The 19341-nt window shown below is 39.8% G+C and overlaps 1 protein-coding gene across 8 annotated transcripts in view; it reads left to right on the top strand.

Moving 5' to 3' along the window:
- The window catches only part of OSBPL1A (oxysterol binding protein like 1A), a 247289-nt gene that overhangs the window by 71221 nt on the left and 156727 nt on the right, over window positions 1–19341 (top strand). For 7 of the 8 annotated variants that reach the window (XR_004180037.1, XM_017951628.3, XM_017951626.3 and 4 more), the window contains 3 exons: window positions 3043–3154; window positions 11379–11464; window positions 12619–12763. Coding sequence is in view for 6 of the 8 variants with exons in the window: in XM_017951628.3 (XP_017807117.1) it covers window positions 3043–3154; window positions 11379–11464; window positions 12619–12763 (343 nt within the window). In the remaining 2 variants the exon portion in view is untranslated. Of the gene's footprint in view, window positions 1–3042; window positions 3155–9758; window positions 9775–11378; window positions 11465–12618; window positions 12764–19341 lie in introns of those variants that run through there. The other variant, XM_017951633.2, reaches the window with a different exon arrangement.

The following is a 19341-nucleotide window of genomic DNA, read 5'->3' as shown; positions in this document are numbered from 1 at the left end:
TTTGACCTCAGGCTCTGCTCTAGGCATCCAGGTCCTCTGCTCTGCTGCATGCTGGGCGTCCCTAGCTGCCCCTCGGGCATCTGAAACTTCATGCACCTAAAATGGGCCTCATCTTCCTCCAGCACCTGCTCCCTACACAATATTTGAGTTGGTCTTTGAATAGTTTTCATTGAAAATCCTCCTTTCTGCTATCTCCACTGGAGAATATACCCATTGTGTTTAACTTAGACTGCTTATTTTATTTTATCTTTTTTTGAGACAGAATCTTGCTCTGTCGCCCAGGCTGGAGTGCAGTGGCACAATCTCCACTCACTGCAACCTCTGCCTCCTGGGTTCAAGGGATTCTTGTGCCTCAGTCTCCTGAGTAGCTGCTGGGACTACCAGCATATGCCACCATGCCCGGCTAATTTGTTGGCCAGGCTGGTCTCGAACTCCTGGCCTCAAGTGATCCGTCTGCCTTGGCCTCCCAGAGTGCTGGGATTACCTTTGTGGACTTATTGACCATTTGTACATCTTCTTTGGAGAAATGTCTATTCAAGTCCTTTGCCCATTTTTTAATCTGGTTATTTGTTTTTGAGTTTTAGACATTCTCTACATATTCTGTATATAAATCCCTTGTCAGATACATGATTCGCAAGTATTTTTTCCTATTCTCTGGGTTCCCTTTTTCTCTCTTGATAGGGCCCTTTGATGTACAAAGTTTCAAAGTTTGATGAGGTTTTTCATTTTTTGCCTGTGCTTTTGGTGTCGTATCCAAGAAATCATTGCTAAATCAGGTCTTATGAAGCTTTCTTGGTATTTTTTCTTCTAATAATTTTAATAGTTTTTGTTTTGACATATTTGACCTATATCGAGTTAGTTTTTATATATGGTATAAGGTATGTGTTTAACTTCATTCTCCTGCATGTGGATATTCAGTTTTCCCAGTACCATGTTCTGAAAACACTGTCTTTAACTGTCTTGGCACTTATGTCAAAAATCATTTGACCATATATCTGAGAGTTTATTTCTGGGCTCTCTATTCTGTTCTGTTGGTCTGTGTGTCTGTCTTTATGCCAGTACCATGTTGTTTGGATTATGGTAGCTCTGTAGTTAGTTTTGAAGTCAAGATGTATCTCTAACTTTGTTCTTCTTTTAAATATTATTTTGGCTTTTTGGGGTCCTTTGAAATTCCACATGAATTTTAGGATGGGATTTTCTGTCTCTGTAAAAATGTTGTTAGTATTTGATAGGGATTGCATTGAATCTGTATTTGGGTATTATTCTCCTCTTAACAATATTAAGTCTTTCCATCCATGATCACAGGATGTTTTCCCATTTATTGATGTCATTTTAAATTTCTTTCAGCAGTGTTTTGTGCTGAGTCTTTTGTGTATAAGCCTTTTGTCTTCATGGTTAAGTTTATTCCTAAGCATTTTATTATTCTTGATGCTACTATAAATAGAATTGTTTTTCTTAGTTTCCCTTTTTGGATTGTTCATTGTTGTCTTTGCCCATTTGTAATTGGGTTGTCTTTTTATTGTTGAGGTGTAATTGTTCTTTATATATTCTGGATACGAGTGAAGAGACTTGTATTTGTAAATATTTTTCTCATTCTGTGGGTTGCTCTACTTTCTTTAATTAATATGAACTATTTAGGTAAAGCATGAAAATGTGAATCCCAAAATGTTACCTTTAAGATGATAGAAAATGTTAAGATATTTTATAAGAATTCACTTTATTAAGATATTAGGAGATTTAACAAAACCATTTTTCTATTTTTAAAATGTGATAGTACATTTTATAGAATAATACTCAAATATGAAAAATGTGTTTGTAAACACCATGTACTGTACTGGGAAATGTAGGTATAAAACAATTGTGGCATATAAGTAAAATTATGTTACAAAAACTCAAATTTTGCATAGGGAAATTGATTAAGAAATACACCAAAATGTTTATAGTGGTCATAAAATGATAAAAATAATAAGTATATGTATTTTTTGCCTGTTTATGTTTTTTAGATTTTATTTAAGCATTTTTTTGCCATGAAAACATTCTAAAAGAATGTAGGAAATGTATGTTATGGCCCAAAGGAAAGATGAAATTCCTAGGACAACATAACATGTAGCGACGCAGGATATCACTTCATATTTTACAGGCACTGTCAGTCTAGAAGTTAGAATAGCACTGTTTTTCAGCCTCCCTTGGTGCAAGACTGAAGAGCAAGCATTGCCATCATCCCCTCCCTAGGTGCTGTGTATCTTAAGATAATCAAACATCAAATTTCTAATACTGTCCACAATATCAGAAATTCTGTTCCTCAATTTCTGCTGTCTTGTTAAGTGGTGTAACTGACCCATTGATACGGGATGTATGTACATTATCAATTAGTTTGAAATTTCTATAAGACCAGCTAGCCACTTAGAGTAAATAAAAATATGTAGTGTATTATCTGTTGTTGAATATTGACTCCAGGAGATCATCATCCTTATCTATTTTTTTTTCTTTTTTTTCCTTTTTTTTTTTTGTCATGCTTATTTAATGCTTAATTATAATGCTTCATTGTAAACCATTCCTCCAATAATGGTGTATCCTATCAGTCAATAATGGTGTATCACTTTAGAAAATAATGCTTTATTTTGTTTAAATATCAAGATTAATTTTAAAAAATCTTGGTCTTTTGGGCAGAAATTATATTTCTCAACAGGCCTTAGAGGAATGATCTTCAGTGAATGTACTTCCTTCTCTAATTTAAATAGTGGCTGTGTTTACTAACACATTTAATTTGACCACATGAATTATTTTGTCAGAACAGCCAGATAGTTTACGTAAAAAATCAATCATAGAAGTTGGCTATGTATCAGTTGTGGATTGGCAATTGTTTAGGCAATTGTCAGGTATTATCACAATTGAATCACTTATTGTAGACATAACATGATATAGTCTCATATGGTACTTTTTTCTATTGTGGAGACTCTGTAGTAGTTAGAAATTTGGAAAAGGGTGGTAATGCAATAAAATCTTAGCTTAATAGTTAAAAATCAATTCTCTGATTTTTAGGAGTTGGTAATGCTTCTCTTAGAATACAATGCTGATACTACTGTTGTTAATGGGAGTGGACAGACAGCAAAAGAAGTTACTCATGCTGAAGAGATCAGAAGCATGCTTGAAGGTAAATATCATGGATGTGAACATAAACAGCATTTACTTTCATTATAACCAAGGTTCAGATTATGACTAAAAATGGCTTCTGAGAAAGAGGACAAAACACAGGATAACCAGCTGATGGCTCTAATGATAATGTCATCGTGGAGTCATTGATGAAACACACAATTGCCTATATGATAGTTTCTTCACTTAAAGCTTTTCAACTCTTAATTTGTACAAAATTATGGCAAGTTTTAAAAATCTGTTTTTCAGGCTGGGTGTGGTGGCTCATGCCTGTAACCCTAGCACTTTAGGAGGCTGAGGCAAGAGGATCACTTGAGGTTAGGAGTTTGAGACTAGTCTGGGCAACATAGTGAAACCCCTGTCTCTACAAAAAATAATAATAAAAAAATTAAAAATTAGGTGGATACGGTGGTGTGCACCTGTAAGAGGTGTTGCTTTTGGGAGTCACTTGATGTTGGGAAGATAGCTCTGGCTGCCTCAGTTTTCTTTTCGCCCAGGCTGGAGTGCAGTGGTGTGATCTTGGCTCACTGCAACCTCCGCCTCTTGGGTTCAAGCAATTCTCCTGCCTTAGCCTCCCAAGTAACTGGGATTACAGGCACGCACCACCATGTCCCGCTAATTTTTTGTGTTTTTAGTAGAGACAAGATTTTACTATGTTGGTCAGGCTGGTCTTGAACTCCTGACCTCAGGTGATCTGCCCGCCTTGACCTCCCAAAGTGCTGGGATTACAGGCCTGAGTCACCGCACCTGGCTAGCTATTTCTTTATTTATTGAAATGAGGTCTCACTATGTTGCCCAGGCTGGTCTTGAACTCCTGGTCTCGAGCGATCCTCCCATCTCAGCCTCCCAAAGTACTAGGATTACAGGTGTGAGCCACTGTGCCTGGCCTTCTCAGTCTTCTTGAGGACTTCATTGCAGTATAGCAGGCAGCAGTAATTTCTTGATGGTTGAGCTTCGTTGTTATAAATGTCAAAGACTAATTTGCATTTAAGAAAACATGAGTCTGCAATAACTCAGGACTTTCTCTAAAGCGGCTTAAAACAAGAACATTTCCATGCTTATATTTGGACACCCTCATACAATAGGATCCTTCTTTGAATGGCCAGGGCTTTCCTATAATTATTTTTTAGTAGTATTTCTAATATTGAGAAGAGAAGATCTTTAATTTTCTACTTAATAAGTAAAGATACTGAATTAGAGTTGCAATTTCACACATACCCTTTCTTTCTTTTGGAATTCAGAGAAAGGCAATATAATTTTGTGCTTAAAGGATGTTGATTTCTTAATTTAAATTTTCAATATTTTTATTTAGGTAAAAACCAAGATCCTGTTGTTTATTACCTCAAAGCTAAAATCTTCTCACTTGTTCTATAGTTTAAAAAACAACACAAAGTCTATTTGTCAGACTTCTTAAGGTCAATGTCTTGTTTCTGCACTCAAAATGAATCCTCTCCTTATCAATGAACAAGCAAATTAGCACATAACATATTCTATGAGACACTGTGTTATATGAATATAGTAACATGTAGAACATATTAGCTGTGGTTCCTGCCCTTTAATAATTTGTGACCAAATAGGGAAGATGAGGTACTGTCTTTAATTATGTCCTGTTATTTTAATTATAACAAGAAGAGAACCCGGAACTGAGGTTTTCCTGACAGACTGGAATGTTAGGTTAGTCTGACAAGTTGACATTTAGTAAGGGCAATTGTAAAGACATGCCCCAAGACATTTCAAAACCAAACTGCACAAGGAAAAGGGCTTAGCTGACTTTACAGGTAATATGATTTGTCAGCTGATGTGGTCTTAGCCTGGGAAATAGAAGTAGAGACTGAATTGAGTGATTCTGCTCTAATGAGAGCACCTTACCCACATATAATATCATTTGTGGATACAGTGTTAAATGGATCATTGGCAGACTACTGGAAGTACCTTGAGGAACCCACCGTAAGTAGACCATAAGACCATAAATAGATCAGAAACCATGTCATAGGGGCCGGGCGCCGTGGCTCATGCCTGTAATCCCAGCACTTTGGGAGGCCGAGGTTGGCAGATCACTTGAGGTCAGAAGTTTGAGACCAGCCTGCCCAACATGGTGAAGCCCCATCTCTAATAAAAATACAAAAATTAGCTGGGCATGGTGGTGGACACCTGTAATCCCAGCAGCTTGGGAGGCTGAGGCAGAAGAATCACTTGAACCTGGGAGGCAGAAGTTGCAGTGAGCTGATCGCGCCACTGCACTCCAACCTGGGAGGACCAGGTGCAGTGGCTCACGCCTGTAATCCCAGCATTTTGGGAGGCTGAGGCGGGTGGATCATGAGGTCATGAGTTCAAGACCACCCTGGCCAAGATAGTGAAACCCTGTCTCTACTAAAAATACAAAAATTAGCCGGGCGCAGTGGCAGGCACCTGTAATCCCAGCTACTCAGGAGGGTGAGGCAGGAGTATTGCTTGACCCCAGGAGGCGGAGGTTGCAGTGAGCTGAGATTGTGCCATTGTGGTCCAGCCTGGGTGACAGAGTGAGACGCCGTCTCAAAAAAACAAACAAAAAAGAAACCATGTCATAGGATAATGCATGGAGAGACAGGAAATGTTTTACCCTAGAAAGACATAGGCAGGCACAATGAAATCATACTCAAGTACCTGAGAGCTGTTGCTTGGGAGAAGGAATGATCTTATTTGTGGCCAAACCAGGGCTGGTTGATTGCCCAGCTGATGGAGTAGCAGGGAGTTTATCTTTGGGTCCAACATATAGGAATAATGGTTTGGATTGCCTTGAAAGATACATGATTGGAGGTATTCAGCAAAGGAGAGACTTGTTAGGCACTATTACTAATGCCACCTTCTTCTACATCTTGTCTTTTTATTTTGAAAAATTTCGGCTGGGTGTGGTGGCTCACGCCTGTAATCCCAGCACTTTGGGAGGCCAAGGCGGGCAGATCACAAGGTCAGGAGATTGAGACCATCCTGGCTAACACGGTGAAACCCTATCTTTACTAAAAACACACACACACACACACACACAAAATTAGCCAGGCATGGTGGCACATGCCTGTAGTCCCAGCTACTCGGGAGGCTGAGGCAGGAGAATTGCTCGAACCCGAGAGGCAGAGGTTGCAGTGAGCCAAGATCGCGCCACTGTGGTCCAGCCTGGCCAACAGTGAGACTGTCTCAAAAACAAAAAAAAAGAAAAGAAAAGAAAAATGTCTAACCTATGGGAAAGTTTCAAGAATACTACAGTAAACATTTGTATGTCCTTCACTCAAATTCACCAATTATTAACATTTTGCCACATCTGGTTTAGACTGTTAAATATTTTGTTATTTATTTACTTTTAATTTTTTTGTTGAACTATTTGAGAGTAACTTGCAAACATAGTGATACTTCAAATACTTCAGAAATTAATCCTCCATCTTTTGAGACCAAAGTCCTCCTCCTCTTCACTTAGGAACTGGAGTGCACCCAGTGGGTGTAGTAATCTCGGCTCACTGCAAGCCTCCGCCTCCTGAGTTCACACCATTCTCACTGCTTCAGTCTCCCAAGTAGCTGGGACTACAAATTATACCGCAGGCTTAACTTAATTTTGTATTTTTTTTTTTTGAAGTAGAGATGGGGGACTGCCGTGTGAGCCAGGATGGTCAAGATCTCTGACCTGGATCCTCCCGCCTAGGCTTTTAAAGTCACTTCCAAAGGATTCACAAGGCATGGAGCCACTGCACCGGCCTCAGTATCTCTTAAGAACAAGGTTATTTTCTGCATAATCACAATATTATAGTGCTCAATTTCAAGGAAAATTAACATTAACATATGTGTATAATATATATTTTTATATTCAGATTTAGCCTGTTGTCAAATAATGTCTTGCTGTAGCATTTTTCCCCCTCCAATCTAGGATCAATCCAGATCTGCGTTGCATTTAATTGTGACATAATCTCTTTCATCTCCTTTTATCTGAAACAACTCCTCAGCCCTTATCTTGATACTGACTTTTTTTTTTTTTGGATGAGGTTTGCTCTGTCACCAGGCAGGTGCAGTGGTGTGATCACACAGCTCACTTTCGGCCTTGAGATTCATGGGCTCAGAGTAGGTCCTCCACCTCAGCCTCCCATTTTGGATTGAGGACTATGGGCATGCACCTGGCTTATGTTATGTTTTGTTATGTTTTTACTTTATTTTACATTTCATTTGCATTTTATTTTATATTTTATATTTTTTATTTTTATTTTTATATTTTGTCTTATTTTATTTTAGTTTGGATTGAGTGTGCATTTTGTTTAAGTTTGGTTTGTTTGTTTGTGTTTTGTTACATTTTATTTATTTTATTTTTAAATTTTATTTTATTTATTTTATTTATTTATTTATTTTTTAAATTTATTTTATTTATTTTATTTTTTATTTTATTTTATTTATTTTATTTTATTTATTTTATTTTATTGTATTTTATTTTATTTATTTTATTTTATTTTATTTATTTTATTTTATTTTATTTGAGACAAGGCCTCAATATATTGCCCAGGCTGGTCTGGAGCTCCTGGCCTCAAGTGATTCTCTTAATTTGACCTCCTAGAGTATTGGGGTTAACAGGTGTGAGCCTTGCCACCTGGCCGATATTGACCTTATTGAAGAGGAAAGCGGTTGTGGAATTATTTGTATAATGGCCCTTGATTTTGGTTTTTCTCTTGTGATTAGATTCAGGATATGTATTTCTGTCAGAAACATTATGTAGGTGAGTTTATATCCCATGCCAGTGCATCCCATTAGGAGGCACATAATGTCACTTTGTTTCATTATCAGTGATGTTAACTCTGATCACTTTGTGGTCCACTGTAAAGACATCTTTTCCCTTGGTAATTAATAAATGACCTACAGGGAGAAAAATTGAGACAATGTAAATACCCTATTTACCAATAAACTTCTACTCAGTGGTTTTAGCATTCATTGATAATATTTGCCCTAATCATTGGTTAGTGGTTGCAAAGTAATGATTTGCTATCATGAATGAAAGCTATTTTCCAGGTGCTCTCCCGCATTTCAAGTGTACTACTATTCAGCCTATTCTCTGCATGTATGTAAGCATCAGTCAGGACAGAGGTAGACTTTGTGACTTATAAGATCCTTACTTACTTGATTCTGATGGAAAAGAAAGACAGTTTAGAGTGATACTAAATTTAAATCTTATAGGACAAATATTTTTTGGATCTGTAGCATTTGCTTTAAGAATATTGAGATATAAAGTATATGCAGAAAAGTTCACATCATGAATGTATAGCTCCTTTAGAACTGTTTCTGTGGAGTACATCTCTGTAAACAGCATCCACATCTATAAGTAGAACATTGTGAGCATTCTAGAAGCCTGACCACCCAGACTAGAATATTTGCTTTTCATTGATATAATCAGTAGTTTTGTTTCAGTGTCCTGAAAGAATACAGGACAGGAACATAATCTAAGAACATATATAGTATTTTCAACTCCAAATTCCTGCCATTTTCCTTCACTTATGAGCCTAGACAACCGAGAAAGAAACAATAGGGTATCTTTTCTTTTCCTTCCCTAAAACCTGGGACAAATATTAAGCATTATTTGAATATTCAACACATATTTATTGACCAACTATGCATTGTGCCAGACTCTGTCATAAATGCTTTGGTTACACAGATAAGAACAAGTACCTGGCCCGGCGCGGTGGCTCATGCCTGTAATCCCAGCACTTTGGGAGGCCGAGGCAGGTGGATCACGAGGTCAGGAGATCGAGACCATCCTGGCTAACATGGTGAAAGCCCCTCTCTACTAAAAATACAAAAAAAAAAAAAAAAAAAATTAGCCAGGCGTGGTGGCGGGTGCCTGTAGTCCCAGCTACTCAGGAGGCTGAGGAAGGAGAATGGTGTGAACCCGAAAGGCAGAGCTTGCAGTGAGCCGAGATCACATCACTGCACTCCAGCCTGGGCGACAGAGTGAGACTCATCTCAAAAAACAAAAAAACAAAACAAAACCATACACAAAAAGACCAAGTACCTGGCTTCAAGATTACAGAGGGATAAATTACAGGTCAGGGTGATACATGCAGTGGCGGAGGGATGTGCGAGAGGTATAGGAGATGTCACTGTTCTCAAAGAGTTCCTAGTTCAGCAGCCGTAGAACCAGTGGGAGGAAAGATCGAAGTTAGTGCATCCCAGCCGCAGAAGCCATGCGCAGTCTGAGAGGCTTGGCTCAGCAGAAGCCATGCAGTCTCACGGAGAGAGCATTTAGCAGAAGCCATGCACAGTCTGGAGAAACACAGCTGGCAAGCCACTGGACCCAGTCTCCTGAGAGAGAGCTTGGCCCAGCAGAAGCCATGCACAGTCTGGAGAGCTGTTGGCAAAACCATCACACAGTCTACGAGAGAGCTTGGCGAAATATGGACAACAGTCTGGAGGGGCTGGCCCAGCAGAAACCGTGGACAGTCTGCGGAGAGGCTTGGCCCAGCAGAAGCCATGCACAGTCTGCGGAGAGGCTTGGCCCAGCAGAAGCCATGCATAGTCTACGGAGAGGCTGGCTCAGCAGAAGCCATGCACAGTCTACGGAGAGGCTTGGCCCAGCAGAAACCATGGGCAGTCTACAGAGAGGCTTGGCTGTCTTCTGAGGTAGAGTCTGGGTGTGGAAATAAAAATGTGGGAAAAGAAGATGATAGTATATAGCAATGTTAGTCATTTCTTAAGACAAAGGTAAACTAGTTTCAGCAATTCCTGGATTCAATATATGTGTTCCCTGTAGTTTAAATGCAATGGTACATGTAGACTCTTAAACAGCATTTAGCACATAGTGATTACTGTTAACAAATGTTCATCTATTTCCCCAGTCACCTGGCTCCCCCCCTGCTTCTCTATCCATGACTTGACTTTAGCCAGGATGACCTGAAAAACCTTTTATAGTTCCTCCTTTGCAGCCTCTGCACAGGACATCGTAGACGTATATTTAGTGGGATCACCAAGCCTTTCTCTGAAAGCACTTCCTTTCTCTAAACCAAAATAGAATTCAGATCTAGCAGAAATTAGATCTTATTTACATATTCCAGACTCTTACACAGGTCAGATTACCAGTTGCTTTTTTGCTGTAAGTATGACTTCAGAGAAAGTGTGGTGATACGAGCACGGACTCTGGAACTAGCCTGCTTGAGTTCAAATCCCAGCTCCTCCACTTCTGGTTGTACAACCTTGGTTAAATTCCATAACCTCTTGGTGCCTCAGTTTCTTTGTCTGTAAAAATCAATATAATAACAACACCTACCTCAGAGTAGTTAATGAGGATTTTATGAGTTAGTATTTTTAAGGAGCTTTGAATAGCCCTTGGCATGTAGTAAGTGCTAAAGTATTTGTTAAAGATATAAAAATAGGCAAGGTGGCTCATGCCTATAATCTCAGTGCTTTGAAAAGTCGATACAGGAAAATTGCTTGAGGCCAGGAGTTTGAGACCAGTCTGGGCAACATAGTAAGACCCCCGTCTCTACAAAAAATGAAAATATTCGCCAGGTGTGGTGGTGCACACCTGTGGTCCCAGCTACTTGGGAGGCTGAGGCAGGAGAATCGTGTGAGCCCAGGAGTTTGAAGCTGCAATGAGCTATGATTGTGCCACTGCACTCCAGCCTGGGTGACAGGTGACAGGCTTGGTGATCCCACTAAATATACATCTACAGTGTCCTGTGCAGAGGCTGCAAAGGAGGAACTATAAAAGGTTTTTCAGGTCATCCTGGCTAAAGTAAAGTTATGGACAGATGACTTTCTCAACATATATACATACATACATACATTTTATATTTTTATGTGGCAATTTATAAATAAATTGATATGTCTGCATGTATTTATATGACGTGTACGTCTATCCATGCTATTTCTTGCTATTTTTCACATTCTAAGGTTCTGGAAGGTATGAATCCCACTTATCTACCTTTCCAAGGCAAATATGTAATAGTATTTCAGTACATAAAAGTAATCCATAATTAGTTTTGATGATGATTGTTAGTGAGTAAAATACTTAAAGACTTCTGAATTAAAAACCCAAATCATCCAAACCTGAAATAAATAGAATTCTGTAATCCGACTTGTCTAAGGTAATAACAATGCATTTTAACTGCATTTGAATTACAATCCAAAACATTTTGGTTTTTCTCATCATGATCACTTTATTCTTTATAATGAATTTGTAATTTCATCCTGACTAGCGGTGGATAATAAGTACTTTTCTTTTGCAGCTGTAGAAAGGACTCAACAAAGAAAGCTTGAAGAATTACTTTTAGCAGCAGCAAGAGAAGGCAAAACAACAGAACTCACAGCTCTGGTAAAACAAACAAAAAAACCCCCAAAGACAAAAAGCAGTCTTTCTTTATACTTCAGGAAAATTTTTACTTACTGTTAAGTACATAATTTAGTTGAATTGTGGAACCAAGAACTCCAGAGATCATAATAATAGAACCAACGTTCTTAAATATCTAAAAACACTCAGCATGGTGATAATTGAAGCAGGACACATTTTAAATGGTGATATTTTTCTGGATTTCTGATTTATACCCATCCCAATCCCCCTGAAAACCTGATGGATAAGAATCTGATTTTTCGTGGTAAATAGTTAACGTAAGGACAACTTATATATATATAAAAAATATGCATTTTGTGATTAAGCCAATTGAAACATAATAAATAGGACCCTATAAAGGAAAAGTCTTTCTAGTTTTGATCAGCAGTAGTTTCTGGGAGGAATGCTACACTTCTGGAAGGTACTATGCAAAGAAGGGACAATATTTTGGAATACTTATACCACATTAGACTGAAACGTTTGCCTGTTCCCCCCTGCCTTAGAAGACCTACTTTTGAGTTTCCATTCCTTCACAGTCTCATTAAACATGAAACTCTAAATTTGTTCTGAATTCATGACTGAAGCACTGCCATTTGCTTTAAAGTTATTTCAGCTCATTTGAAAAGGCCTCTTAGGTTTCTAAGTATAGCGCCTAAAGCAGTTTTTAAATTTTGTGAAATGGAGGCTATATAAAGAAGCTTCTAAAGCAATAAGTTGGGAACAACAAATTCAGTAGAACCTTGACATTTACACATTTAACATTTATGGTTTTCACTCCTCTGAAAGACTGGCTGACTGATTCTGCTGTCACAAGTGTGAATTGCAAGGCTGGTAGGGGCAAGTAAATCATTGTGAAATCTTAGTGTCTGAGGTGTGCGAGATGGCACTGGCACAGTGCAGAGTGTCTGTTGTCAGAGGGGTGTGAGACCTGGACACAGACCTGAGAGCTATCTCAGGGCATCTCAGAATAAGCATAGGAGTGGCAGGGTTGGCTGGTTTAGTGAGCAAGAAACCACTAACAGCCTAGATGCCAAGGAGCTTGGCTATTCTTCAGGCTCTGCTGATACACCTTCCTGTGAATTATGAGAGAAAGTCTATCTTTGATATATAATTCTGCATTGCATTTTTTTAATTGTTAGCTCAACAGGCCCAATCCTCCTGATGTTAACTGTTCGGATCAGTTAGGAAATACACCCTTGCATTGTGCAGCTTACCGGGCCCATAAACAATGTGCCTTAAAGCTTCTAAGAAGTGGAGCAGACCCTAATCTGAAGAACAAAAATGGTAAGCATGTTGGTGAAAACCACTGTTGGCCATTTTGAAACTATAAAATGAAGTCAATGCTATATAAAATTGTTTTGTTTCAGTATCCGGCCTTTGTTAAACTGTATGGTTTGTTATTTGCAGTATCTGTATTCTGTAAAGTTGCCACCAGCACTGAATTAGGAAACACTGAACTATTGTTCCTAGAGGAAAATACAGGATTAGGTTCCTGCAAGCCTCAGGTCTCAACATTTTCATGAATTGATCATTATGAAACCTTATGTTTTTTGTTTGTTTGTTTTGTTTTTTTGCTGTTTCTATTTAATACATATTGTTGACTCATTCACATTGAACTCACAGCCAACAGCATCATAGCTCACACTTGAGTAAAGTTTTCCTCATAAGGCACATCACAGCCTTTTCCACTGAGGTACATTAGACTGCACTTCAGCACAATGCTTGGGGCCTTTTTTTTTTTTTTTTTTGAGACAGAGTTTCTCTTTGTCGCCCAGGCTGGAGTGCAGTGGCACCATCTCAGCTCACTGCAACCTCCTCCTCCTGGGTTCAAGTGATTCTCCTGCCTCAGCCACCCGAGTAGCTGGGACTACAGGTAGGTACCTGTAGTACACCCGGCTGATTTTTTTGTATTTTTCGTAGAGATGGGGTTTCACCATGTTGGCCATGCTGGTCTCCAACTCCTGACCTCAAATGATCTGCCCACCTCAGCCTCCCAAAGTGCTGGGATTACAGGTGTGAGCTACTGTGCCTGGCTACTTGGCACCATGCCTGGCCATTTTAAACAGCAAAGTCACCAACAAAAGCACAAAGGGTGGAAAGTGTGACCCTAAATAGACCATGACGAGGACATTTGTTTATAGTCGGAGAGCTTCTAGAATGAAACAAGAAGGCCAGGCATCACCTTCTTCTACCTTAGCTGGGAAAATGAGCACTGGGCAACCCACATTTTCACCACTCTGGGCATGTTTGTGAGTGACTGAGAAACTACGGTGAATATTGACTTTGGGGTTACAAGTGAATTTTAGCAATAGGCAAATATGCAAATATGGAATACATAAATAATGAGGATTGACCGTACGTGTGTGACAATTTGAAAGACAGAATCAGAAGCCAGAAAAGAAGCTGTAAAAGGTGTCTTGGATATTTAAAAGAGGAACATGCCATCAGGGCCTTTTCACATCACTTTTTAGGATGCATCCTGCTGCTTGCTACCAGCCTGGGTTAGGCCTTGTCAGGGGTCCCACAGGACCCTGTGTTCACCTCCATCAGAGCCTAAATCACACTCCATGGTGTTTGTTGGCTTATGTTGCTGTCTCCCGTGACACTGAACTCCTAAGGGCAGGCCTCATACTTCATTGTCTGGTTCACCCAGCACCTGGAGTAATGCATAGCACGTAACACCTGGGAAGGGCTGCATGTTTGTTGAAGGTTTGGAGTCATTAGAAATAGTTTCACAGGCTGGATGCGGTGGCTCAAGTCTGTAATCCCAGCACTTTGGGAGGCCGAGGCTGGTGGATCACGAGGTCAAGACTATCCTGGTCAACATGGTGAAACCCCGTCTCTACTAAAAATACAAAAATTAGCCAGGCGTGGTGGCACGTGCCTGTAGTCCCAGCTACTGGGGAGGCTGAGGCAGGAGAATTGCTTGAACCCAGGAGGCGGAGGTTGCAGTGAGGCGAGATCGCACCATTGCACTCTAGCCTGGCAACAGAGCGAGACTCTGTCTCAAAAAAAAAAAACCAAAAAAAAGAAATAGTTTCATAAAGGAATAGGTACTTGATACAGATCCTGAAGTCCTAGTAGGATTGAAAAAATGTTTTCATTTCTAGGAGCTGGGTGCCATGGCTCACGCTTGTAATCCCAGCACTTTGGGAGGCCAAGGCGGGTGGATCACCTGAGGTCAGGAGTTCAAGTGGTGACACGTGGTGGCATGTGCCTGTTGTTCCAGCTACTCAGGAGGCTGAGGCAGGAGAATTGCTTGAACCCGGGAGGCAGATGTTGCAGTGAGCTGAGATCGTGCCTTTGCACTCCAGCCTGGGCAACAAGAGCGAAACTCTGTCTCAAAAAAAAAAAAAAGTGTTTACCTTTAAATACTTTACTTTTTACCTTCATTACCATTATTGTCTTTTTATTTTGAGCCTTTTTGTCTTGATAATAATGGTAGTTAATAACAATACCATTATAATCTAGTAAGATTTTGATAAGCAGGAGTTTGGGAAAGGGTATTCTGAGCTGAGGGAAGATTATCAGAAAAGGTTAAGGTGAAAAATGCAAGTCAGGTATAGGTGAAATCCCGTTTGCTGCATCCAGGGGAGCAGTCAGAGGTCATCCCAAAATGCAGGTTACACTTGTACAGTAGGGCCATTGAAATGGTCGTGGGTGAGAGGTGATTAGGACCTGAACTTTTTTTTTTCAAGGAGTGAGACACATTTATTTCTTAATAATAAAACAAAATTCTTCAAGCAGATATCATGGTCAGTACCAAAAAGCCTCAGGACAAAAAGGTGTCTTAAACTTGGCATAGCCAGGTTACATTTAAGTACTGTCATAGACCCGCATAACCAATCAGCTTTGAGGAAAATAGTTTTGCCATCACAACAGTTTAAGATAAAAAAACACATTCAACTTAAAATGTATAATGTTATTATAGGAGCTGTCAAGTCGAGTGCCTTATGTAGAATAACAGTCTAAAAAGTGAGCTTACCACAATAAGATTTAGAAGATGCTTTCCTTGGTGAATTTGAGTTTTGAAGTTTAGAGACTTTTTTATACAAAGATATTTGTGGAAGCAAAGGCGAATATGAACTCTGTGCTATAGTCATAAATCGTTAGCCTTCATCGCAAGGCAGGCCAGTGTACCTATGTTTAATTTTATATATTCAGTTCATATATATTTTATATGTAATTAAAATTAACTGATATGTTATATCCATGGACAACTCAGTGACTTGATTTGTATTACATAAGGCTAGCAGGGCATACTATTCTTCTTTTTTTTTTTTTTGAACAGAGTTTCACTCTGTCATCCAGGTTGGAGTGCAGTGGCACGATCTCGACTCACTGCAACTTCCACCTCCTGGGTTCAAGTGATTCTCCTGCCTCAGCTTCCTGAGAATCTGGGATTACAGGCATGCGCCACCACACCTGGCTAATTTTTGTATTTTTAGTAGAGATGAGGTTTTGCCATGTTGGCCAGGCTGGTCTCGAATTCCTGACCTCAGGTGACCCGCCCACTTCAGCTTCCCAAAGTGCTAGGATTACAGGTGGGAGCCACTGCACCCAATCTCTTTTAAAACTTTTCTCCTTAGAGATGGGGTCTCACCCTTTTGCTCAGGCTGGAGTGCGGCGGTGCGATCTTCGCTCACTGCAGCCTCAAACTGTGAGCTCAAGTGACCCTTTTGCCTCAGCCTCCTAAGTAGCTGGGACCACAGATGCATGCCACTATGTCTAGCTAGGACCTGAGCTTTACTGACATCAGTAGAAGTGGAAAGGAGAAAGAAAATTGGCTAGAGATCCCCTGCTTGACTGGCTGTTATGCTGTAGACTCTCACTGTCTAATAGAAATATGACGGGAGTCACATATGTAATTTTAGGTTTCTAGTAGCCATGTTAAAAGTGAAAAAAGAGGTGAAATTAATTGTAATTATGTGTTTTATTTAAAGTAACATATCCACAATGCCATTTCAACATATAATCGGTAAACAATAATTATCAGTGAGACCTTACATTCCTTTTTTGATACTAAGTCTTTGAAATCTGGTGTGTATCTCTGCGCTTACAGCACATCTCAGTGTGGACTAGCCACATTTCAAGCACTGGGTAGCTGCATGTGATTACTGTCCACCATATTGGACAGTGTAGCTCTACACATGACAAGCTGTCCCAGAGGCTCTGTGGTTCACTGCGTTGTCCTCACCTTGCACATACTATTCTCTCTGCCAGAAGTGCTCTTGTCTTTCTTGTCCATCTGGTCAACCCTAGTCTTGCTTTAAGAGCTAGCTCAAACTCTGCTTCCCCAGAGAGCCTTTCTCTGTATCCCTAAGACCGATACAGGTTTGTGGAGCTGGAGAGAATTCAGAAATCAACCCATGTAAGTACGGTAGTTTAATTTTCGACAGAGGTGTGAAGGCAGTCAATGGAAAAGGATAAACTAGGAGTTACAAAAGCAAAAATTGACGTCAAAGTGAGATTTTGGCCAGGTGCAGTGGCTCACACCTGTAATCCCAGCACTTTGCGAGGCTGAGGTGGGCGGATCACGAGGTCAGGAGATCGAGACCATCCTGGCTAACATGGTGAAACCCTGTCTCTGCTAAAAAAAAAAAAAAAATACAAAAAATTAGCCGGGCGTGGTGGCACATGCCTGGTAGTCCCAGCTAGTCGGGAGGCTGAGGCAGAAGAATTGCTTAAACCCAGTAGGTGAAGGTTGCAGTGAGGCGTCACTGCACTCCAGCCTGGGTGACAGAGTGAGACTCCATCTCAACAACAACAAAAAAAAGTGTGATTTCTAGATTTCTAGTGTCTTTACCAGTTTGCCAAAGACTTGAGCAGTTTTTCTGTGTGGCATTTTATAATGATTTTTCCTTCAAAAATGTAGATTCAGAAGAGTCCAAATGAAATAAGAATTAATATAGTTCCATACAAATACCAGTCTAAATGGAAAAAAACTTCCCTTGTAAATATTGAAAAGTTACTATTGGTATTCAAAGGTATATTTACTCTATAGTTTATATTAGTAACCAAAGTTGAACATTCCTGTTAAAGCTATTAAATTTTTTTTGACAGAAGTCAGAATGGCATCTTCTGAAAGAGAATAATTTTAAAAAATCAGGCCAGGCATAGTAGCTGAAGCCTGTAATCCCAGTACTTTGGGAGGCTGAGGTGGGCAGATCATTTGAGGTCAGGAGTTCGAGACCAGCCTGACCAACATGATGAAACCCTGTCTCTACTAAAATATAAAAATTAGCCAGGTGTGGTGGCAGGTGACTATACTTCCAGCTACTTAGGAGGCTGAGGCAGAAGAATCACTTGAACCCAGGAGACGGAGGTTGCAGTAAGCCGAGATCTTGCCACTGCACTCCAGTCTGAGTGACAGAGTGAGACTCCCTCTTAAAAAAAATAAAAAAATCAATCAATCAAAGGCTGGGTGCGGTGGCTCACTCCTGTAATCCCAGCACTTTGGCAGGCCATGGCAGGGGGTAGATCACTTGAGGTCAGGAGTTCGAGGCCAACATGGTAAAACCTTGTCTTTACTAAAAATACAAAATTAGACGGGCATGGTGGAGCACGCCTGTAATCCTAGTTACTTAGAAGTTTGTGGCAGGAGAATTGCTTGAACCTGGGAGGTGGAGGTTGAAGTGAGCCAAGATTGTGCCACTGCACTCCAGCGTGGGTGACAGAGCAAGACTCCGTTTCAAAAAAAAAAAAAAAAAAAAAACACCATAAGAGCAACATTTGCATTATAGAAATCTTCAAAAATAGAAAAAAAAAAAGCACAAATTACCAAAGCATAGTCACAGTTACTTTGGCATCCTTCTAATCTATTTTCAGGTCTATTTTAGAACATTTTTAAAAAATTGTAGAACTAATGCTTGTTATAGTTGTAATGAGGAAAACAAAAACAGTAGAAAAGTATATAATCACCTCTAACCCAAACATCCAAAGATTTAGTTTTTAGTTGTTAAAGTTTTAGTTTTAGTTGTTAATGTTCCATTGTAACGTATTTCTTTTAAAGTTTTAAATAATAGATACTACCTTAAGAATATAAGCAAAATAAAAGTTATATATTACTCATAGACGAATACACAGGCATTTCATGATATTCCAAAGCAGGAAATGGCATTAGGCATCAGATGGCATGGAACTGGGAACCAGAAATCTGTTAGGAACCAAGATGGCTGCCTTGTGTGTGTCTGTCTCTCACCGCGTGGTCTGACCATGTCTTCTAGCAGACCAGCTGTTTTATTTTCCAGTATACATAATGGAAGATGGCTGCCCCGTGACTCCACTTAGGAGATCACAATCTCTCAACCTCAGTGTTACATTTCAGTGGGAGATAATGTGTTAGTACCTGCTTGTGTCAGGCGTCTGTGCCTAGTGTGGCCACTTGGGACTTTAGGGGCAGGACATGTGGTACAGAGATGGCTGCCAGGGCCTCCTCCTGGGAATGTGGATAGGGACAGAGAGGGGTGAATGGATGAGGACTGGCAGACACCTCACAAAGTGTCTCTTCATTTTAATTGACAGGTTGTAAATAGAGTTGGCCTATTAAAGTTCCCCTTTTATGAAGCATCAACAGCTTTTCCACATTGTCCCCAGTACTTCATGAGGATATAACATAATTTTTTCACTCAAAAGTCTAGTGATAAGAACAATTCTGTATTTTTTTTTTTTACAGTGAAAATGTCTTAGTCTGTTTTTTTCTTTTCTTTTTTAAAAAACAAGGGGCTGGCTATGGTGGCTCACGCCTGTAATCCCAGCGCTTTGGGAGGCCAAGGCAGGAGGATTACTTAAGCCCAGGAGTTTGTGGGCTGGGCAACACAGTGAGACCCATCTCTGAAAAAAAAATAAAATTAAAAAATAAA

Source organism: Papio anubis, chromosome 19 (genome assembly GCF_008728515.1).
Source record: "Papio anubis isolate 15944 chromosome 19, Panubis1.0, whole genome shotgun sequence".
In the NCBI taxonomy this organism is placed as follows: Eukaryota; Metazoa; Chordata; class Mammalia; order Primates; family Cercopithecidae; genus Papio; species Papio anubis.
The sequence above is the reverse complement of the archived record's forward strand: the minus strand, read 5'-3'. Positions and strand labels throughout refer to the sequence as shown.